At 42.0% G+C, this 25,192-nt stretch overlaps 1 protein-coding gene across 2 annotated transcripts in view; it reads right to left on the bottom strand.

The window, feature by feature from the left end:
- The window catches only part of CLIC5 (chloride intracellular channel 5), a 194,135-nt gene that overhangs the window by 28,984 nt on the left and 139,959 nt on the right, over positions 1–25,192 (bottom strand). For both annotated transcript variants that reach the window (XM_077291570.1, XM_077291571.1), the window contains exon 4: positions 18,830–18,936. In XM_077291570.1, the coding sequence (XP_077147685.1) occupies positions 18,830–18,936 (107 nt within the window). The remainder of the gene's footprint in view (positions 1–18,829; positions 18,937–25,192) is intronic.

The raw sequence follows: 25,192 nt of genomic DNA, 5'->3' as shown, positions 1-25,192 counted from the left end.
GGTTGAAAAAATAGATAAACCCTCTAAGCTTTATTTACATGTATCCAAAAATATATCTCCACCTCTTTCTCCACCATAATAATGATGATAAAGTTCGTAGTGTTATCTAATAACTCATACTATAAAAGTGCTGTGAGCGTCCTGCAGCTGACGGCGTGGTGCAGACAGGCGCACAGCGAGGGGCCGGGTCGAGCGGTGTTTTTCGCTCTTCCCCGAGGTCCCCCGAGGTCAGTGGTATTTCTATGTACTATTTTCCACATGTTCTTCTGGGCAGATTAGGGTACCAGACCCAGCGTCAGGAACGTGAATTTCTTGCTGGGGAATAGGATTAACTGTCTGAGCTCTATAAACATTGACAAAACGCCTATCAGAATGTAACGCTGCCGCCAGAAAAATGTCAGTTTGCACGATGCTTTCTTTCCAGAGCCAGAAGAGACACATTCAACCCAAGGCAAAAAATCAAGTCGAAGCCACTGACCTGCGAGTGCCAGCGTCCATCCATTCCCAACTGCGGGGACAACATGTCACAGCTGCCCCGAATATGGCAGGGTCTGCGAGGGGACGACCATAGAACTGTGACCCCACCGAGCCTCACATCTACAGTCACAACGCTCTCCTGCTCTGACAACTTCTCACTGACAACCTCTCTTCATATAACTATACATCTGACAACGTCTTATCACCTGTATTTAAACCACCTTGTACCATCAGATGTTAGTCTGGTAACCTCGACTCTGACAACTTCTCTTTTATTAATAATATCCTTGCATCTGACAACTTTTCTTCAGATGCCTTAGATCTGACAACCTCTCTTTTAATGCCCTTGTATCTGACAACATTTCTTTTAATGAACTTATATCCGACAACCTCCCTTTTTATGCTCTTCCATCTGACAACCTCTCTTCAGATGCCCTTGTATTTGACAACCTCCCTTTTATTGCCTTGTATCTGCCAACATTTCTTTTAATGAATTTGTATCCGACAACTTCCCTTTGAATGAACTTGTATCTGACAGCCTCCCTTTTAATGCTCTTCCATCTGACAACCTCTCTTCGGATGCCCTTGTATCCGACAACCTCCCTTTTAATGCCCTTGTATCTGACAACCTCCCTTTTAATGCCCTTGTATCTGACAACCTCCCTTTTAATGAACTTGTATCTGACAACCTCCCTTTTAATGCTCTTCCATCTATCTGACAACCTCACTTTTAATTATCTTTATCTGAAAATCTCTCAATTTGATGAACTTGTGTCCAACAACCTCTTTTCAGTTGCCCGTGCACCTGACAACTTCTCTTCAGATTATCTTGTATCTGACAACCTCTCTACAAATGCTCTAGAATCTCTTTGGATATCTTTCCAACTGACAACTTCCAATATGACGCACTTGTGTCTGACAACTATTTTCAGTTTTTCTTGCATTTGGCAAACTCTGTACATTCCTGACAACTTCTACATGAATACTCTTGTTACTGACAACTCTTTTCAGAAGCCCTTGTTTCTGACAACCTGATTTCAAATAAACTTGTATCTGACATCCCCTCTTCAGATGCCACTGTATACAACAGGCGTTCATCAGAAGAACTTGTGTCTGACAACCACTTTCAGCTGCTGTTTAATCTGACAATCTATCTTAATAAGACCGTGCTCATAAAATTCGGAGCTGACGGGTCATTGTAAGGACAGAAATAAGACACCCAGGTCACAGGGTAACTAGCCAAGAAAGGAGAGAATAGAATTCTAGCAGTACAGACTGACATCCAGATAATCAAGTATAATCAAAAAGGAAACCATCTATGGAGATCAAAGCCAAGAAATCCTCGTACGGCCCAATACATTTCACAGTGAGATGAGATTTCTACTAAAAAAGTTTGGAGCAAGAGAGAATAGAATGAGGGCAGCCCAGAATGAAAGTATTAATCATAAACCTCCCACGAAATGACCTCAGTACATAATTCAGTATCGGTCTTAATACAGTCAACAGTATTGGACAATCATATACAGCAAAGGTCGCCCTGTAATAACAGACAAAACTACTGTCCACAGCGGGCTAAGGCTTCTTTCACACTAGCGTCGGGCTCGGCCCGTCGCTGTGCGTCGGGCCGACGTTCCCGACGCTAGCGTGGTCTCCGCCGCACAACGGGGGCAGCGGATGCATTTTTCCAGCGCATCCGCTGCCCCATTGTGAGGTGCGGGGAAGCGCGGGGAGGTGGGGGCGGAGTTCCGGCCGCGCATGCGCGGTCAGAAAAAGCGGACCGTCGTGAGCAAAAAACGTTACATGTAGCGTTTTTTGCTCCCGACGGTCCGCCACTGCACGACGCATCCGTCGCACGACGGGTGCGACGTGTGGCAATCCGTCACAATGCGTCGCTTAATGTTAATCAATGGCGAAAAAACGCATCCTGCAAACACTTTTGCAGGATGCGTTTTTTCGTCAAAACGACGCATTGTGACGGAATGCAGTTAACGCTAGTGTGAAAGTAGCCTAACAGAAGTAACATTGATATTTAACAATAAATGTGCAGTAAATACCTGTCTATAAAGGAATATAAGGATGCACAGGGTAGGAACAGTCAGGACAATTCACAGCAGCATCCCCACACCCCGACGCGCGTTTCGCCTCAAGCATCTTCTGCAAGCGGGTCACTGTACAGCCAGGTAACAAATAAAGCTGACGGTTTACTGTACAGAAAGGTATGATATGGAGCTGACGGGTCACTGTACAGACAGGTGAGGTACGGAGCTGACGGGTCACTGTACAGACAGGTGAGGTACGGAGCTGATGGGTCACTGTACAGACAGGTGAGGTACGGAGCTGATGGGTCACTGTACAGACAGGTAAGGTACGGAGCTGACGGGTCACTGTACAGACAGGTAAGGTACGGAGCTGACGGGTCACTGTATAGACAGGTAAGTGTTGTGAATTCCGCTCTTGGGCTCCCTCCGGTGGTTGTAAGTAGCACTTTTGTGAATTCTGCTCGTGGGCTCCCTCCTGTGGTTTTGAGTGGTATAGCTGCTTCTTGGATTTAGCATCAGCAGCTGCTCCCACTGATCGTCTTTCTGGCTCGGCTATTTTAGTCTGGCCTTATTCCTCAATCAATGCCAGTTGTCAATTGTTCCTGCTTTGAGCCACTGCTCTTTTGGATTTCCCTGAAACTCTGTCCAGTTCAGCAAAGATAAGTCCTTGCTTGTCCTTTTGCAGTCCATTTGTTGTGGACTTTATTGTTCAGCACATTCTATGTTTTGCTCATTTGTCCAGCTTATCAGTATGGATCTATTCAGCTAAGCTGGAAGCTCTGGGCTGCAGATTTTGCCCTCCACACCTTTAGTCAGGTGTGGAGATTTTTGCATATCTCTGCGGTGGACTTTTTCTAGTTTTTATTACTGACCGCACAGTGTTCTTTCCTTACTATGTATATAGCTAGAAGTGGCCTCCTTTGCTAAATCTTGTTTCATACTATGTATGTCATTTCCTTCTCCTCTCACAGTCAATATTTGTGGGGGGCTGTCCTATCCTTTGGGGATTTTCTCTGAGGCAAGATAGCTTTCCTGTTTCTACCTTTAGGGGTAGCTAGTTCTCCGGCTGTGACGAGGTGTACAGGGAGTGACAGGAACATCCCAAGGCTACTGCTAGTGTTGTGTTAAGATCAGGAACTGCGGTCTGCATAGTTACCACCTGCTCAGAGCTAGTCGCATGTCGCTCCTAAATTACCAGTCCATAACAGGTAAGGTACGGAGCTGACGGGTCACTGTACAGACAGGTAAGATATGGAGCTGACGGGTCACTGTACAGACAGGTAAGATATGGAGCTGACGGGTCACTGTACAGACAGGTAAGATATGGAGCTGACGGGTCACTGTACAGACAGGTAAGATATGGAGCTGACGGGTCACTGTACAGACAGGTAAGGTACGGAGCTGACGGGTCACTGTACAGACAGGTAAGATATGGAGCTGACGGGTCACTGTACAGACAGGTAAGATATGGAGCTGACGGGTCACTGTACAGACAGGTAAGATATGGAGCTGACGGGTCACTGTACAGACAGGTAAGGTACGGAGCTGACGGGTCACTTTACAGATAGGTAAGGTACGGAGCTGACGGGTCACTGTACAGACAGGTAAGGTACGGAGCTGACAGGTCACTACAGACAGATAAGGTACGGAGCTGACGGGTCACTGTACAGACAGGTAAGATATGGAGCTGACGGGTCACTGTACAGACAGTTAAGATATGGAGCTGACGGGTCACTGTACAGACAGTTAAGATATGGAGCGGACAGGTCACTGCACAGACAAGTCCACTGTTATACAGAACATCTCTGGGTACAAGCTGCTGTCACTGGTTGAACTCTCCTGCCCTCTAGTGTTCACAGTCGAGTATGCAGCTATACTCTATGATTTGGGGTTTATTTTTGTCAGTTTACTCACTTTTCGTAATTCCTTTTAATTCATCTTAACAAACAAAATACATTGCTTTATAAACACCTGACACTCTCTATCCTCTGTTATTAGGTGATATGTGAGCATTCTGTTTTTACACAGAAAATTATCAATAGCTATTTCTTACTATCTCTGGAATAGGACGTAGTGGCCCCCAGAGCTAATGGTGGGGCCACATTCCACAAACAGACATGAGGGGTAGAGTCATAACGTGACGTTGCAGACCCCAATATGAAGTCTGTATCAACAGCCTGGTGTCTTCATCAGTGGTAGGGGGGCGACTACCGCTTTAATCACACAGTACAGTTTTGACAGCTGCAGCTTTCTAGTGTTTCTCTTATTCCACTGCTGGATTCACAGGTAACAGCCAGTACTGCTGTGTAAACGTCTCCATTCTGCAGCTTTTTAGTAATTGTTTTATTTCATTTCTGAACTTGATTTAAAGCTACATATTTCAGTACTGCTGTGTAATGCCCTCTATGAGGTAGTTTTTTACTAATTGTCTTATAACTTCCCCAGTGTTGGATTCACAGCTACACAGTTCAGTACTACTGTGTAGTGCCTTCCATGTAGAAGTTTTCTAGCAATTGGATTATCTCACTTAAGTGCTGGCTTCACAACTACACTGTTCAGTACTGCTGTGTAATGCCCTCCATGCTGCACTTTTCTAGTAATTGTTATTCTACCCCAGTGCTTGATTCACAGTCACACAGCTCAGTACTGCCATATATTGTCCTCGGTGCTGCTGCTTTAGAACATGGGCAGCAAAGAGATGGAGGCAGGAATCCATCTCACTGTACAGACAGGGAAGGTACGGAGCTGACGGGTCACTGTACAGACAGGTGAGGTACGGAGCTGACGGGTCACTGTACAGACAGGTAAGATACGAAGCTGATGGGTCACTGTACAGACAGGTGAGGTACGGAGCTGACGGGTCACTGTACAGACAGGTGAGGTACGGATCTGACGGGTCACTGCACAGACAGGTAAGATATGGAGCTGACGGGTCACTGTACAGACAGGGAAGGTACGGATCTGACGGGTCACTGCACAGACAGGTAAGATATGGAGCTGACAGGTCACTGTACAGAGGGAAGGTACGGAGCTGACGGGTCACTGTACAGACAGGGAAGGTACGGAGCTGACGGGTCACTGTACAGACAGGTAAGATACGGAGCTGACGGGTCACTGTACAGACAGGGAAGGTAAGGAGCTGACGGGTCACTGTACAGACAGGTGAGGTACGGAGCTGACGGGTCACTGTACAGACAGGTAAGATACGGAGCTGACAGGTCACTGTACAGACAGGTAAGATATGGAGCTGACGGGTCACTGTACAGACAGGTAAGGTACGGAGCTGACAGGTCACTGCACAGACAGGTACGGAGCTGACGGGTCACTGCACAGACAGGTACGGAGCTGACAGGTCACTGTACAGACAGGTAAGATACGGAGCTGATGGGTCACTGTACAGACAGGTAAGATATGGAGCGGACGGGTCACTGTACAGACAGGTAAGGTATGGAGATGACGGGTCACTGTACAGACCGGTACGGAGCTGACGGGTCACTGTACAGACAGGTAAGATACGGAGCTGATGGGTCACTGTACAGACAGGTAAGATATGGAGCGGACGGGTCACTGTACAGACAGGTAAGGTATGGAGATGACGGGTCACTGTACAGACCGGTACGGAGCTGACGGGTCACTGTACAGACAGGTAAGGTACGGAGCGGACAGGTCACTGCACAGACAAGTCCACTGTTATACAGAACATCTCTGGGTACAAGCTGCTGTCACTGGTGGAACTCTCCTGCCCTCTAGTGTTCACAGTCAAGTATGCAGCTATACTCTATGATTTGGGGTTTATTTTTGTCAGTTTACTCACTTTTCGTAATTCCTTTTAATTCATCTTAACAAACAAAATACATTGCTTTATAAACACCTGACACTCTCTATCCTCTGTTATTAGGTGATATGTGAGCATTCTGTTTTTACACAGAAAATTATCAATAGCTATTTCTTACTATCTCTGGAATAGGACGTAGTGGCCCCCAGAGCTAATGGTGGGGCCACATTCTACAAACAGACATGAGGGGTAGAGTCATAACGTGACGTTGCAGACCCCAATATGAAGTCTGTATCAACAGCCTGGTGTCTTCATCAGTGGTAGGGGGCGACTACCGCTTTAATCACACAGTACAGTTTTGACAGCTGCAGCTTTCTAGTGTTTCTCTTATTCCACTGCTGGATTCACAGGTAACAGCCAGTACTGCTGTGTAAACGCCTCCATTCTGCAGCTTTTTAGTAATTGTTTTATTTCATTTCTGAACTTGATTTAAAGCTACACATTTCAGTACTGCTGTGTAATGCCCTCTATGTGGTAGTTTTTTACGAATTGTCTTATAACTTCCCCAGTGTTGGATTCACAGCTACACAGTTCAGTACTACTGTGTAGTGCCTTCCATGTAGAAGTTTTCTAGCAATTGGTTTATCTCACTTAAGTGCTGGCTTCACAACTACACTGTTCAGTACTGCTGTGTAATGCCCTCCATGCTGCACTTTTCTAGTAATTGTTTATTCTACCCCAGTGCTTGATTCACAGTCACACAGCTCAGTACTGCCACATATTGTCCTCGGTGCTGCTGCTTTAGAACATGGGCAGCAAAGAGATTCTTTGTGTGCTGTGTAATAGACACATCATAGTAGCTAATCTACATGCACAATGGCACTACATTGTTTTATCTTTTTGTGATGGCCAATTTTTAACAATAACAATGCCATCTGCTCCTATATTGATATCACAGAGAAATGCAAGACAGGTATACATAAACTTTGCATAAATCAATAGTACAAGAGAATATAAAAAACTTTGTAATATACCACATCAAGGAAATCTGCTTCTTTCTTCACTTACGAGCCACTTCTTCAACTCCTCTCCCTGTCTCCACAACTCATTATTCACTCCAAAAAAATAGCTAAAATCCATTTTGGCCAAAACAAGCTTCACTGCAAGCTCACTTAGGAATCAGATTATATCTGCACGCTGAAGTTTATGGAGAGGAGGAGCAGGGAAAGAAAACGGCAAAAAGACAGATGCTGGTGCTACTTTCTAGTAAGTGTTTATGGCACTCCAGTGCTGTATTCACATCTACTCTGCTCAGTACTGCTCTATAATGTGATCTATACTGCAGCTTTCAAGAAAGTTTCATATCTTACCCCAGAGCTGGATTCACAGCTACACTACCTAGTACCGTTGTATAATGACTTCCATGCTGCTGCTGCTAATTCCGAGCATGTGCTACATAGAAATAGGAGAGGAGTCCCTGATGTCTGTTTGTGTAGTGTATAGAAGACACCAAAACAGGAATTATCTATCCACTAGCTCAAAGATGACTGAAATTTATAGATTGAGTTTGCAGAAAGGAAAACAGATGAAAAATGCAGGATACAAGTCATTTTTCACTGTCTTAATTTATGCATGCGTACAAGTGCTACGCGTAATATTCACGGATGGCGCTCCTACCTACCTCCTACCCTATTCTATGGGGCCATTCCACATGTCCGATTTTTGTCCTTGGACCACTGGTCTCATCCTTTATTTGGGGGTCATGCATTGCTACTGAATTCCAGCTATTGCAAAGATTACATAGAAAAATAAATTGGACCTTTTGGGATTTTCTGTATAATAATGTAAAGAGATATGTTAGAAAGAATTAAAAAGAATTATAAATGATTGAAAAAAAAAACATCTTCGCCTATGCAGGGCAAAAAAACTAATGATTTTCCAGGCGCTTGTGTGAACGTAGTCTAAATGGGTTGTAGTAGAAGCTTGGAATTTTTTTTTCTTTTCTGCATAGGAAAAAATGGATTACACACAGATGCTAAAAATGAGATGACCATCGGATCCAGCACACGGAGAGCAATCACAGACATGTGATCGAGGTCCAAGTACTGATTGTATTTAATGGATCAGATCATTTGGTCAAAACGATGATTGGTAGTCAGAAGCGTCAACTTGAGGTGAATCCAATTTGTGAGAAATGTTTAGGACTGCGCTGAGTTTTAAAAATTCGATTTGCCCAGATTGCCCGAAATGTTTTACACCTAGCAGAAAGTTACATTAGCCAGAGAAGGAACACATAAACCTGGGCACGGCCAGGCTGGCTTTTCCATAGTGACTTGTAGTTATCACATGGTTTAACACAGCCAATCAGGACAAATTATCAAAGCCTGTATAAAAGCAGAGGCAGGGAACGCAGCAGCCACTTTGTGGTGAATCTGGATAGTAAGACGAGGATACGGAGAGAAAGGCCTAAAACACTGAGAAAACTGTACAGATAGTGTGTGACATTGAAGCAGTGAAGTACAGCTACCATCCGCTTACACATAGCCATATATGTTTAGGTCACTTAGATATTACTAAGGGCAAGCAAACGTTTTGGGATAAGGTGTTAGCCGAGCATGCTCAGGTGCTGACAGAGTGCCTTCTGCGTGCTTGAAAAATATGTTCTAGTCCCCGCGGCTGCGTGTCTTGTGGCTAACAAACAGGTAATCCCTGCATGTGTTGCTACAGCCGAGAGACTTGCAGCCGCAGGGAAGACACTCGGTTAGCACACGAGCATGCTCAGATAGCACCTTAGCCGAGCACGTTCGCTCATCACTATTTGCTAGGAAAAGGTAAGCAACCTCCATACTTCTTCACTCTCCCAGATTGTCCAGAGAATAGGAAAAACAAACACTGCCGGTAGCTGCCACTAGGGGGAGGCAGCAGCAAACATATTTATATTCCTGCCATTGAGTTATGACTTTCAGCAAATAAAGGGGGGATATAGTAATGAGGGGGATATATATATATATATAAGTTTTGTATTTTTTTTTGTCTTAGAGCTTGAAACACAAATGCACAATCACTGTATCTTGGTTAGTTCACATCCCCTATAAAAAAAAAAGAAATAAATGATCAGAAAAGGGTTCTTTCCATAGGACCTTCTAATCCAGTTGCACTGCTTTTTTGGAGGAAGAGGGGTAAGAAAAGCAACCAAAATACAGAAATTGTGACATTTGTGGGGTGTTTCTTTTATTTTGTTCACCGGATGGGATAAATATTGTGATATTTTATCAGCTTGGACAGTTATACATGTGGAGATACCAAATATGGTAATAATAATGGGGGAGGGGGGGGTTTAGACTTTATTTAAGTTTTGGGAATAGGGGGCGATATACCGTACCTGTAATTGCTACTTATGTGTGTGTATGCATGGTTATACATATACAGTGCATATATATATATATATATATATATATATATATTAGATGGTGGCCAGATTGTAATGCATCGGGTATTCTAGAATGCACAGCCACGTAGTATATAACACAGCCCACGTAGTATATAGCACAGCCACGTAGTATATAACACAGCCCACGTAGTATATAGCATAGCCACGTAGTATATAGCACAGCCACGTAGTATATTGCAGAGCCACGTAGTATATAACACAGCCTACGCAGCATATAACACAGCCCACGCAGTATATAACACAGCCACGTAGTATATAGCACAGCCACGTAGTATATAACACAGCCCACGTAGTATATAGCATAGCCACGTAGTATATAGCACAGCCACGTAGTATATTGCAGAGCCACGTAGTATATAACACAGCCTACGCAGTATATAACACAGCCCACGCAGTATAGAACACAGCCACATAGTATATAGCACAGCCCACGTAGTATATTGCACAGCCACGTAGTATATAACACAGCCCACACAGTATATAATGCAGCCCTCATAGTATATAGCAATGTGGGCACCATATCCCTGTTAAAAAAAACAATTAAAATAAAAAATAGTTATAAACTCACCTTCCGTCGGCCCCCGGATCCAGCCGAGGCCTTTACCGATGCTCCTCGCGACGCTCCGTTCCTATTAATGCTTAGCGGCAATAACACGTGATCATGTAGCGGTCTCGCGAGACCGCCATGTGATCTCGGGGCATTGCCGCAATGCATTCTTGGGACCAGAGCGCGAGAAGCGGGAAAGGCTGCGGCGGACTTCGGAAGGTGAGAATATAATGTTTTTTGGTTTTTTTTAATTATTTTTAACATTCTATGTTTTTACTATTGAGGCTGCATAGGCAGCATCAATAGTAAAAAGTGAAGCAGTGTTTAATCCCACCCCAATTCCGCTGATTGGTCAGCGACGCGGGATTTCCGTTACAGACAGACAGAAGTTAGAAACAGACAGAAGTACCCCTTAGGCAATTAGATAGATAGATATAGATATATATACTGTATATATATATATATATATATATATATATATATATATATATATATATATATATATATATATATACACACACGTGATTTTATATATATTTAATATACTTTTTTTATTGTTTTTACTTATTCTGTTGGTTGGCCTTTGGAAGGCAAAGTGACCAAAATACAGAAACTCCAACATATTTTTTGTTTGCTTCGTTGCTCACAGTACGGAATAAATATTGTGATACTTTATCGGTTTGGACAGTTACCTACGCAATGATACCAAATATGTTAATTTTAAATTTTTTTCAAGTTCTGTAGACACATGCGAGGCTGTAAGTTTGGGTTGGGACTCCAGACGGTCCGTATATGGGTCATGATGAAATACCAGAACTTGGAGCTTCTGCAGAAACCTGAATTTTCGGTCCGAGTGTGATCCGACAAAACATCGTATCACGCTTGGACCAATGTTATTCTATGGGGCCGTACACATGTCCGATTTTCTCCTCGGAACGAGCCAAGGAAAAAAAATCACTGCATGCCCAAGTCTGATCTGATATTCTTTGTTGGCCATGCAAATTTAATGAGTCTGTGGAAAATATCAGATTGCACTCGGATGACATCCGAGTGCAATCTCGTTTTGTCGCACTGATAGAATGGAGAACATGGAGACATTTTGTCGCACTGATAGAATGGAGAACATGGAGACATTTTGTCGCACTGATAGAATGGAGAACATGGAGACATTTTTCTTCCATCTTTTCCTCATGCAAGAGAATCGGATCTCGTTATGCTGACAAGAGTGTGATTATCATAATCGACCAGATCCTCTCAGATGGGGGATAATCCACTGGTGTGACCCCATCCTTAGACTCAGGTGCTGGCTGTATAAGACATGTATGGGGCAGGCTCACTATTTGACCCCACTCCATGATGCAGAGCAAACATGTGGCCAATGTAAATCTAGACCGATTGTATGTCCCCCAAGCGCAGTGGGTCCCAGAGTTTACCCAGGGTCACGGGGTGCAGATGCCGGCCCTGCACCATTGTATAGGCTTGTGTCTCCTATGGGCACTAATTGTAAAATCTACCTATAAAGTAAAAAAAAAAAATGATAATGTTGATGCACACCGGCCCAGCCAAGGCCTAAAGGGCAAACGTTGAGCTTCTGTCAGCAAAACGGTGCCCTATGCGTACGTTTAATATAATGAAGTGTGAACATAGCCTAACATATCACTTTTGTGAGTGAAATTAATTTATTTTATGCCTTTTATAGTATATTATTATTATAGTGATAAGTTGCCAATAGCAACCTATCTCTGATCAGCTTTCAGTCTACAGCCCTGCAGTGGAAAAATGAAACTCACGCATTGATTGGTTTCTATGAGAATTGAGATATCTCCCATTGGGTGAAGGGAAGAGAAAGTGAAACAGTTGTCTGCAGCAACCAATCAGATCGCTGCTTTCATTTTCCTTTGGAAAACTGAAATCTAGAATCCTGTTGCTATGGGCAACAGCCGTGCTCATATATTGAATTCTATATATTATATATTATATTTTATTCACGTGCGTTATAAACTCTGACCTTCCTTTCAACAGTCTCCCAGTATTTCCTAAAAGACTCGTCCTAAATAAACGAGGCCGTCGTGTCGGCTGCCAATGCGCCTGGAAAGAAAGAGACTGTTCCTGAGGAAAGGGTGGGACCTGACACTGGGAAAATCACATTCCCCTGAAGGTTTATTTTCCAGTGTGATAAGTTCCTTCCACAAAAAAATAAAGCGTCCCTTATAAAAGGAAAAGCCATGTGCACCTCCAAATAGAGCTCACTGCCTTCAGCACGCCCTCGGCCGGATTCACTTTTGCTTTTGACATGAAAATCTGACGGAAAAAGAAAAACAATAGCCTCCGGGTTGTTATTTTTGTCTTTTTTTTTGTCCCCGTGGCTTTTTCTTGCGAGACAAGTTGTACTTTTGAATATCATCATTCATTTTTCCATAAATGTACTGAAAAAACAGGAAAAAAAAATCCAAGTGCAAAGAAATAGTATAAAAATAACCACAATTCCGCCATTGTTTTTGTTTTCATGTCGTTTATTGTGCAGCGCGATTCTCCGGGTCAGTCCAATTCCGGCGATACCAAACTTATCCTTTCTTATATATTTTACCGGTTATCGAAAAAATTGAGAACTTCGTAAATAAAATTTGGTTTGTGTCGCCATTTTCTGAGACCTGTAGCTTTTTTAAAACTTTTCCATTGACGGACCTTGGACCTGTGTGGGGACTTTATTTCTGCACGCTGTCTCACTTTTCATGTTAATATTTGGAGTACATACAATGTTTTGATCGCTTTTTATTGCATTTTATGTTTTTCTATTACAATATTGACTATACCAAATATCTTTTTTTTTTAAGTGGTTAAGAGGGAAAGGAGGGGTTTATTTTTTCTGTTCGTCCACCCCCCCATAAGGTACTTGAACCTATAATTTGACCGCCTGTACTATATGCTATATTGCAATATATAGTATATCGGACAAGCTGGGCTTTATGGGAGCACCAAGATGTTTTAGGAGCCCCTCAGCCACTTGACAAATTCATCACTGGGCGTAGAGAAGCGGCAGGGGTCAGAAAGATCGCGCCACGCACCTTTTATATTATGTTCTCAGAGATTGAAATGGTTAACCCCTTCATGACCTAGGGATTTTCCATTTTTCCGTGTTCGTTTTTCGCTCCCCTCCTTCCCAGAGCCATAACTTATTATTTTTCCTTCAATTTGGCCATGTGAGGGCTTATTTTTTGCGGGACGAGTTGTACTTTTGAATGACATCATTGGTTTTACCATGTCGTGTACTAGAAAATGGGAAAAAAATTCCAAGTGAGGTGAAATTGCAAAAAAAGTGCAGTCCCACACTTGTTTTTTGTTTGGCTTTTTTGCTAGGTTCACTAAATGCTAAAACTGACCTGCCATTATGATTCTCCAGGTCATTATGAGTTCATAGACACCTAACATGTCTAGGTTCTTTTTTATCTAAGTGGTGAACAAAAAATCCAAACTTTGCTTTAAAAAAAAAAAAAATGCGCCATTTTCCGATACTCGTAGCGTCTCCATTTTTCATGATCTGGGGTCGGTTGAGGGCTTATTTTTTGCGTGCCTAGCTGGCGTTTTTAATGATACCATTTTGGTGCAGATACGTTCTTTTGATCGCCTGTTATTGCATTTTAATGCAATGTCGCGGCGACCAAAAAATGTAATTCTGGCGTTTCAAATTTTTTTCTCGCCACACCGTTTAGCGATCAGGTTAATGCCTTTTTTTATTGATAGATCGGGCAATTCTGAAGGCGGCGATACCAAATATGTGTATGGTTTGATTTTTTTTTTTATTGATTTATTTTGAATGGGGCGAAAGGGGGGTGATTTAAACTTTTATATCTTTTTATTTTTTTTCACATTTTTTTTTACTTTTGCCATGCTTCAATAGCCTCCATAGGAGGCTAGAAGCTGGCACAACACGATCGGCTCCGCTACATAGCAGCGATCATCAGATCGCTGCTATGCAGCAGAAATGCAGGTGTGCTATGAGCGCCGACCACAGGGTGGCGCTCACAGCTACCGGTGATCAGTAACCATAGAGGTCTCAAGGACCTCTATGGTTACTATTCAGAAGCATCGCTGATCCCCGATCATGTGACAGGGGTCAGCGATGCGCTCATTTCCGTCCGCCCGGCCAGAAGCGCCGGTTAAATGCCGCTGTCTGCGTTTGACAGCGGGATTTAACTAGTTAATAGCGGCGGGTGAATCACGAGTTCAAAACAGCTGACATGTTGCGGCTTTGAAGGGGCTCAACGCCGGAGCCCTGCATCAAAGTTGGGTATCTGACCTCGGACGTACTATCCCGTCCGAGGTCAGAAAGGGGTTAAACAGCAGCAATTGCAGCTTGCTCTGGTCGCTGCTGTTGGAGGCTGTATAGCACACTCATGATCCATACATCAGCAACCGACATAACTTTACGTGGGCAGGTATCTGTAGACAGCTTTCCTTGTCACAAAATACTGTCATATGCTTCCAAGATAATACTTCTGTTTTCACCCATATGACACCATAAATTGACATATAAAATAGACATTACAATTGATTACTGTACTAATCTTGCTGCTGTATACATTTACTGATGGTGGTTCTGGAGCTGCATTTGTGTGCCGACTTTGGTTCTGGCTCTGAATTCATGTACTGATGGTGGTTCTGGTTCAGCATACATGTGCTGACAGTGCCTCTGATCTTGGACACGTAGCTATCCATATTGTGCTTCATGGCTATGTTAAAATTTAAAAATCCTTAAACTTAGACATTTTAGACTATTAGGAGGATTTGGTGAGTTTCTGCTACAAAAACTAAGTTAAAGTTGGTGTGTATTCATACTGATTTTTGTTTTGGAGCAGAAACATCCTTCTCAAATACTGAAAACTTGGTTCTGGTGATGGAGCGCCCACTAGGGCCATGGGGTACTCGGGCTGGGTCCAGCGGTACTTAAAAGGGTGGTAGTTGGGGCCAGGAGACTTGGAATCTCCTGCCCTCCGGATTAGGTGGCTGAGTATGTAATCCTCTCACCACCAGGGACTCTGGTGTCCGGTCTGTTTGCGCTTTATCTTGGGGTGAGCCCAATCACAGCTCCAGAACCCAGGCTCCTCTCTCTTGCTTCCTTTCCCTTCAGTGTCTCACACTAAACACACTAACCCCGCCTCCAGACCAGAACTTATAGGAAAGCTACCCTGAAGCCAGGTTTAGAGCTCTCCCTTCTGGTCTGGAGTCAGGAAGGTGTTGTATGTTTGTATTACCTGATTAGGGAATCCCTCCTTGCGTTAAGGCATGACATCACCCCTCCCCCGTGAGGAAGGCAATGCCATTGTGGCAACCGGACTCCTGGGGTGCCACAGTGATAAAAAATAATAATGGTATACATTTTTTTCTTTGAGGCCAAAAATCATTTTTACATTTCGATTTAATTAAAATGTTGCACCCTTTGGCTTTTCCAGGGTCTTTATTCCCTGCACAATCAACTTTGATGTGATCTGATTAGTGGTCATATATCAGCTGAGAGGAGCTCATAAGAGAGAGTTATAAACAACTCCCTGTCAGTACAACATAGTGGACTGACTGACAAATTCTCAGTTATCTCCTTCTGTAGCCAGCAATAGCTAGTGCAACACAGAAGTTACAGAAGGAAATGGTACAAAATTAATTAGAGAAACCCATTTGAAAAAATGTGGTTGTTTTAGCCCCAATTAATTGCATTTGAGTAGGAAAACAAGACCCCAAAAGTAGACAACCCCTTTAATTTTTTGCAAAAAAACGCAAAAAAACAGTATACATCAATATAGGAGTGTTCCTTTGGGCTCGCTCACATCTGCATAAAAAAAATTACTCGGATGTTGATCCAGAAAAGTAAGACGAGAGTCAAGAAAGTGTCATGCGAGTACAATGCAATTTTTTTTTTTTTTCAACATCAGGGTTAGTAATGGAGGCGTCTGATAGACATCTCTCCATTACTAACCCCTGGGCTTAGTGTCAGCGGACATTACACAGCTGACATCAACCCCAAATCCATTACCCTGATAGCCACAGCACCAGGGCAACCGGGAAGAGCCCAGGCAAAGCGCCAGAATTGATTTTCACATATAGAATGTGTACCTGGTATAATCTATGAGGCTGTAAAAATTAAAGAGACATGTCTGTTTTTTACTGGCATCATGGATGAAAAGTTTCAATACCAGTGTATGGGTCTGTGAAAATCAATGACAATGATATTATATTGTTGTTCAGTCAGTTTTCTTATATTTAGTATATACTATTTTTCTATATCAAGAAAAAACAAAAAAATGGTGCTGCACAGCCTAGCTTCCCTGGAGTGAACCGTGGTTCACATGTAATGTGAACGGAAAGTCCGACGTCAGAACTGGAGGTGCTCGCATGGAAACAGTGGAACAATGAATGAAACCAAGAAAAAAATGCGGCAGCACTCACCAGGAAGTGTGGTCCAATCTTTTATTGAAGCATATTCATAGCCGCGTCTTCACGGCTCGGGGGAGTGCAGGAGAGACGAGGTGAGCAGGAGTGACGACGATCGTTTCGCGCTGAAGCAGCGCTTCAACAGTGCAGGAGAGAGGAGGTGAGCAGGAGTGACGACGATCGTTTCACGCTGAAGCAGCGCTTCAACAGTGCAGGAGAGAGGAGGTGAGCCGGAGTGACGACGATCGTTTCACGCTGAAGCAGCGCTTCAACAGTGCAGGAGAGAGGAGGTGAGCAGGAGTGACGACGATCGTTTCACGCTGAAGCAGCGCTTCAACAGTGCAGGAGAGAGGAGGTGAGCCGGAGTGACGACGATCGTTTCGCGCTGAAGCAGCGCTTCAACAGTGCAGGAGAGAGGAGGTGAGCCGGAGTGACGACGATCGTTTCGCGCTGAAGCAGCGCTTCAACAGGTCCTGTTGAAGCGCTGCTTCAGCGCGAAACGATCGTCGTCACTCCTGCTCACCTCCTCTCTCCTGCACTCCCCCGAGCCGTGAAAACGCGGCTATGAATATGCTTCAATAAAAGATTGGACCACACTTCCTGGTGAGTGCTGCCGCATTTTTTTCTTGGTTTCATATACTATTTTTCTGGCTTGAACGCCTCGCCCTTCACCATGCTGTGATTTTAATTACATCCATACACAGTTGGTTCTGAGCTCCCTATAAAAGCAGGCTTTACCATGTTATTAGCCATAGGTAAGTGTTCACACTAGGCAGTCAGCTCAGTTACCCATCCGATCTGAGATTACCTTGACGTTTGGTGGATGGGCTCACAACGTTTGGCCAAATATTGTGCTAAAAATCTCATGTGTTGTTTCATAAATTTCCCTAGCCATTATGCTATTCACATTTCATATATTGCACATTTTCCTTGTTTTAGCACAGTAAATTTTGAGTGCAGCCATTGATCTATTTGCTAGCACACAGATGGCATCCGTGTGCAGTCCGTGTGCTGTTCCATGTTCTGTCTGTGTGCTGTCCTTGTGTTGCCCTTTTGCTGTCAATGTGCTGTCAATGTTCTGTCCTTTTGCTGTCCGTGTGCTATCTGTGTGCTGTCCTTGTGCTGTCCTTTTGCTATCCGTGTGCTAGTTGTGTGCTGTTCTTTTGCTGTCCTTTTGCTATTTTTGTGATGTCCTTTTGCTATATGTGTGCTGTCCTTTTGCTATCCGTGTGCTATCTGTGTGCTGTCCTTTTGCTATCTGTGTGCTATCCGTATGCTGTCCTTTTCCTATCCGTGTGCTATCTGTGTGCTGTCCTTTTGCTGTCTGTGTTCTGTCTGTGATTAAGCTTTTTAATGTATTTCTTTATGCATACATGAAAATCACTGATGAAACACAGACACACTGACCAAACACTGATGAAACTCGGATCCAAAACACTGATGACACTGATATCCAACCATAGGTATATTTTTTAATGAAACCATAAAACCAAAGTAATTAAAACTACGGTATTTTAGAAACTCTTTCTTGTAATGTAGGTTAAAATAATACCGCCATATAGAGTCAAAATAATACAGCTGTACTTAGTTCATGAAATACCACCGTGCAATGCCAAAATGCCAAATGAAGTCTGTCTCACACGTCCGACGTTCGTGGTCCGATTTTGGACTACAATGTGTGGACTGACCACCGGTCCACTAACCTAGACGCCTCATGTAAACCTAAGAGATTGTTGAGTTCAGGTCTGGAGATCCAACGCTGGTTCCTAAATTGCAGTCTGTACTCGGACTGTGACTTTTACTCCAGCCTCTGCGACCTCCCTATCTCATGGATGAATAAACTGAGATGACTGTCGCTCCATAGACTCATCTAGCCAATACTTCATAGTGACGGTTGCTGCAGTTTGACCCCCATTGATCAGTGGCTTAAGGCACATTATAGCGTTATGTCATCATGATCATCAATGACAATGGACAGCATAATAAAATTCATGTCCCACAATGGAAAACGTGCAAAGAGTTAAAATTTTATGAACATAAAACTGCCACGCGTTAAAATCCGAGCTTTACAAAATGTATAACGCCCTATAGTACACAGAAATAGATGTGATACTCACCTGCATTATCTTGCTGCTTGGTATTTTTGATAAATGCTGAGAATTTTGAGAAGATGTCGATACCAGCTGTGTTTGACTCGCGATGTCTTGCAGCAAGTTTGGGGTACCTGGAGGGATAAAAAGAGTTCAATGTCACAGCGAAGAACGCTTATGAAAAAGGTGCTGATACAGTATTTTATATGGTGAAGAAAGCTTAAAGAAACAGTATGCTTCTTGGATTTTTTCGATCAAGCAATTTTAGATTTATAGCATAATGTTAATTCATACAAGAGGTGTTCATATAGGTATCGGAAACAGGGACTGAGATATTTTTCAACAATGTACTCAACAATACAAGTTATGCACCTGGGTCAGCCCCAAAAGAAACACTGACATATAGAAAAACTAGCCACAATACCCTGATAATAGGGCAATGATATATTAGTAGTCATTATCTTGTACATAGGGGCAGTATTACAGTAGTTATATTCTTGTACATAGGAGCAGTATTATAGTAGTTATATTCTTATACATAGGAGCAGTATTATAGTAGTTATATTCTTGTATATAGGAGCAGTATTATAGTAGTTATATTCTTGTACATATGGGCAGTATTATAGTAGTTATATTCTTGTACATAGAGCAGTATTATAGTCGCTATATTCCTGCACATAGGAGCAGTATTATAGTAGATATATTCTTGTACATAGGAACAGTATTATAGTAGATATATTCTTGTACATAGGAGCAGTATTATAGTAGTTATATTCTTGTACATAGGAGCAGTATTATAGTAGTTATATTCTTGTACATAGGAACAGTATTATAGTAGATATATTCTTGTACATAGGGGGCAGTATTATAGTAGTTATATTCTTGTACATAGGGGCAGTATTATAGTAGTTATATTCTTGTACATAGGGGCAGTATTATAGTAGTCATATTCTTGTACATAGGGGCAGTATTATAGTAGTTATATTCTTGTACATAGGAGCAGTATTATAGTAGATATATTCTTGTACATAGGGGGCAGTATTATAGTAGTTATATTCTTGTACATTGGGGCAGTATTATAGTAGTTATATTCTTGTACATAGGAGCAGTATTATAGTAGTTATATTCTTGTACATAGGGGCAGTATTATAGTAGTTATATTCTTGTACATAGGAGCAGTATTATAGTAGTTATATTCTTGTACATAGGGGCAGTATTATAGTAGATATATTCTTGTACATAGGGGGCAGTATTATAGTAGTTATATTCTTGTACATTGGGGCAGTATTATAGTAGTTATATTCTTGTACATAGGAGCAGTATTATAGTAGTTATATTCTTGTACATAGGAGCAGTATTATAGTAGTTATATTCTTGTACATAGGGGCAGTATTATAGTAGTTATATTCTTGTACATAGGGGCAGTATTATAGTAGTTATATTCTTGTACATAGGAGCAGTATTATAGTAGTTATATTCTTGTACATAGGGGCAGTATTATAGTAGATATATTCTTGTACATAGGGGGCAGTATTATAGTAGTTATATTCTTGTACATTGGGGCAGTATTATAGTAGTTATATTCTTGTACATAGGGGCAGTATTATAGTAGTTATATTCTTGTACATAGGGGCAGTATTATAGTAGTTATATTCTTGTACATAGGGGCAGTATTATAGTAGTTATATTCTTGTACATTGGGGCAGTATTATAGTAGTTATATTCTTGTACATAGGAGCAGTATTATAGTAGTTATATTCTTGTACATAGGGGCAGTGTTATAGTAGATATATTCTTGTACATAGGGGGCAGTATTATAGTAGTTATATTCTTGTACATTGGGGCAGTATTATAGTAGTTATATTCTTGTACATAGGGGCAGTATTATAGTAGTTATATTCTTGTACATAGGGGGCAGTATTATAGTAGTTATGTTCTTGTACCTAGGAGCAGTATTATAGTAGTTATATTCTTGTACCTAGGAGCAGTATTATAGTAGTTATATTCTTATACATAGGAGCAGCATTATAGTAGTTATATTCTTGTACATAGGAGCAGTATTATAGTAGTTATATTCTTCTACATAGGGGCAGTATTATAGTAGTTATATTCTTGTACATAGGGGGCAGTATTATAGTAGTTATGTTCTTGTACCTAGGAGCAGTATTATAGTAGTTATATTCTTGTACCTAGGAGCAGTATTATAGTAGTTATATTCTTATACATAGGAGCAGCATTATAGTAGTTATATTCTTGTACATAGGGGCAGTATTATAGTAGTTATATTCTTCTACATAGGGGCAGTATTATAGTAGTTATATTCTTGTACATAGGGGGCAGTATTATAGTAGTTATGTTCTTGTACCTAGGAGCAGTATTATAGTAGTTATATTCTTGTACCTAGGAGCAGTATTATAGTAGTTATATTCTTGTATATAGGAGCAGTATTATAGTAGTTATATTCTTGTACATAGGAACAGTATTATAGTAGTCAGTCATATTCTTGTACATAGGGGGCAGTATTATAGTAGTTATAGTCTTGTACATAGGAGCAGTATTATAGTAGTTATATTCTTGTACATAGGAACAGTATTATAGTAGTCATATTCTTGTACATAGAGGCAGTATTATAGTAGTTATATTCTTGTACATAGGAGCAGTATTATAGTAGATATATTCTTGTACATAGGGGCAGTATTATAGTAGTTATATTCTTGTACATAGGAGCAGTATTATAGTAGATATATTCTTGTACATAGGGGCAGTATTATAGTACGGTAGTTATATTCTTGTACATAGGAGCAGTATTATAGTAGATATATTCTTGTACATAGGGGGCAGTATTATAGTAGTTATATTCTTGTATATAGGAGCAGTATTATAGTAGTTATATTCTTGTACATAGGAGCAGTATTATAGTAGTTATATTCTTGTACATAGGAGCAGTATTATAGTAGTTATATTCTTGTACATAGGGGGCAGTATTATAGTAGTTATATTCTTGTACATTGGGGCAGTATTATAGTAGTTATATTCTTGGACATAGGAGCAGCATTATAGTAGTTATATTCTTGTACATAGGGGGCAGTATTATAGTAGTTATATTCTTGTACATAGGAGCAGTATTATAGTAGTTATATTCCTCTACATAGGGGCAGTATTATAGTAGTTATGTTCTTATACATAGGAGCAGCATTATAGTAGTTATATTCTTGTACATAGGAGCAGTATTATAGTAGTTATATTCTTCTACATAGGGGCAGTATAGTAGTTATATTCTTGTACATAGGGGGCAGTATTATAGTAGTTATGTTCTTGTACCTAGGAGCAGTATTATAGTAATTATATTCTTGTACCTAGGAGCAGTATTATAGTAGTTATATTCTTGTATATAGGAGCAGTATTATAGTAGTTATATTCTTGTACATAGGAGCAGTATTATAGTAGTTATATTCTTGTACACAGGAGCAGTATTATAGTAGTTATATTCCTGTACATAGGGAGGAGTATTATAGTAGTTATATTCTTGTACATAGGGGGCAGTATTATAGTAGTTATGTTCTTGTACATAGGGACAGTATTATAGTAGTTATATTCTTGTATATAGGAGCAGTATTATAGTAGTTATATTCTTGTACATATGGGCAGTATTATAGTAGTTATATTCTTGTACATAGGAGCAGTATTATAGTAGTTATATTCTTGTACATATGGGCAGTATTATAGTAGTTATATTCTTGTACATAGGAGCAGTATTATAGTAGTTATATTCTTGTACACAGGAGCAGTATTATAGTAGTTATATTCTTGTACACAGGAGCAGTATTATAGTAGTTACATTCTTGTACGCAGGGGCGGTATTATAGTAGTCATATAATTTTATTTTAAAACTGAAATACATATTAGCTATGATTATGTCACTATATATGGGAACATCTAATGTGACAAGACTTAACCCTACTTCTTTGACATTGGATGTATATTTTTTCTCTTTTCCTAATATATGTAGTAACAATAATAATAATGCATTGTGCGGTTTCACATGAATGTGATCTCTCACAATACAGTAGAATGTGGTGGAGCTGATTACATGTGATATCAGTGACCTCCTCCTTCTTTGCCTTTATGTGACTATTGTTCTTAAAGATTAAACAAACAATGGATGGGAACCATTGTCTCCACGTCTTATTAGTTTATGGTTGTCTCTCTAATGATACAAACCAGCTACACTATCACCTATTCTATTCACACAGGTCGGCAGGCGTACAGCACTGCAGAATATTGAAACATTTATATAAATTACAATGTTTTTATTTTTTCTCTAATTTTTGGAGCAATGTACATACACATGCCTGTATTGATTCAATGTGACACTTTGTAGAAAATTTGGAAGGAAAATATAACAAATGGACCAGAAAAATAGGAAATTAAATGTTATATATATTTTGTAACGCTGGTGTGTTTGTGCCTTGTAGCCCCGGCGTTACTCTGCATGTCTGTGCTCTTACCCTTTCCTCCTTTCCTCAATCAGCTGGGATACTGTTGTCTGTTACCTGTATGGATGCTGCTCAGTTCCCTGCTCTGCTGCATAGCCGTACATGTGTTGTAGAGTCTATGCTCTGCTGCATGACCATACCTCCCAACTTTTGAAGAATGGAAAGAGGGACAAAGTTTGCGGCGCGCTCAGTGCGCCGCGGCAAGTTTCAGGCTACGCCTCTGACCACACCCATTTTGTAACTAGTTACACCCATATCCACGCCCCAACCACACCCATTTATCACTGATGATCACACTGTTTCATAAACAATAATTATAAACAAAAAAATATGGACATACGATGCTCCGTACTGTATAATGGCCACACATGATGCTCCATATTGTATAATGGCCACACAGTGCTCCATACTGTATAATTGCCACACAGTGCTCCATACTGTATAATGGCCACACAGTGCTCCATACTGTATATTGGCCACACAGTGCTCCATACTGTATATTGGCCCCACAGTGCTCCATACTGTATAATGGCCCCACATGATGCCTCGTACAGTATAATGGCCTCACATGATGCTCCATACTGTATAATGGCCGCACATGATGCTCCATACTGTATAATGGCCCCACATGATGCTCCATACTGTATAATGGCCTCACATGATACTGTGTACAGTATAATGGGCCCACATGATACTGGGTACAGTATAATGGCCCCAGATGATGCTGGGTACAGTATAATGGCCACACATGGTTACCCCACCCCCATCATTGCCTTCTCCATCAATACACACACACCTACACACACACCTTTCAATGCGCTCCCTCGCAGCAGCCATCTGCTTCCGCTCCCGCGGTGCTGATTGATGTCATCCAGCCATGCCACGCCGCTGACTGCTCAAGCCGCTGCAACTCTGGTACGCCACTGATAAAGACCTCTCCATGTTTCCTGTGTCAGTCAGTGTCGGAGCAAAGAGCAATATCTGCTCTGATCCGACACAGCTAGCGTCCGCTCCGTACACCTCGTACACACGCAGCTTCGCTTCGTACACACACACGACTCTGCTCCATACACCTTGCACACACGGCTCCGCTCTGTACACCTCGTACACACGCGGCTGCGCTCCATATGCAGCGCCCCAGAGTCCTGGTCGTTGCAGTACTGATGCTCCGCCGTTAAGGGGGGCTATGGTACGTCTGATGGCACTGAAGGAGTTCGCCTGACCAGGTATCACAGACACCAATACACTTCACAGTCTGGCCTCCAGGGGGAGCTAAGGGTGCTATGTATTAGGCCACTCCTCACAATCTGGTAAAACTGGGGGTTAGATAGGAAGTTAGACAGAAGCTGACTGGGTTGGAACCAGGCAACATCCTGTGGCAGAGGGTGTTGCAGGGGAAGATTCAGGGGGGTCCCTGTCAGGGGTGGGATCCTGACAGAGGCCTAGCGAACAGGAAAGAACGTTACGGGACCGCGCCTGCACTTCATCGTGGCGGTACCCCAAGAAAGGACAAGAAGCGAGGATTATTGTGCTGAGTGAGAAATGAGATCAACGCAACAAGGAGAAACACCAGTAGGAGTCGTGCTGTAAGACGAGGCAACATCCTACTGAGGCGCGTAGCCGGTGGCCGGAAACGCCGAGGAAGTATTGAGCTCCAGGCCTTACTTCAAACCTACGGCAGGACAGTCAGTTATAGGCGGGCTGTCTCACTCAAATCACCTACGAAGACATAGGGGGCAACAGTTGGAGAGGGGCGACACTAGGGTCCCGGAAGAGCTCCGAGCCTACCCGTCATACGGGTGCGTCCTAGCCATATCATCTGGTGGGACGAAGAAGAACATCAAAATCGAGTTGTGAGGGAACTTCAGAAACAGACACAACAGTTGTGGGGACT

Source organism: Ranitomeya variabilis, chromosome 2 (genome assembly GCF_051348905.1).
Source record: "Ranitomeya variabilis isolate aRanVar5 chromosome 2, aRanVar5.hap1, whole genome shotgun sequence".
NCBI classification, from domain to species: Eukaryota; Metazoa; Chordata; class Amphibia; order Anura; family Dendrobatidae; genus Ranitomeya; species Ranitomeya variabilis.
The sequence above is the reverse complement of the archived record's forward strand: the minus strand, read 5'-3'. Positions and strand labels throughout refer to the sequence as shown.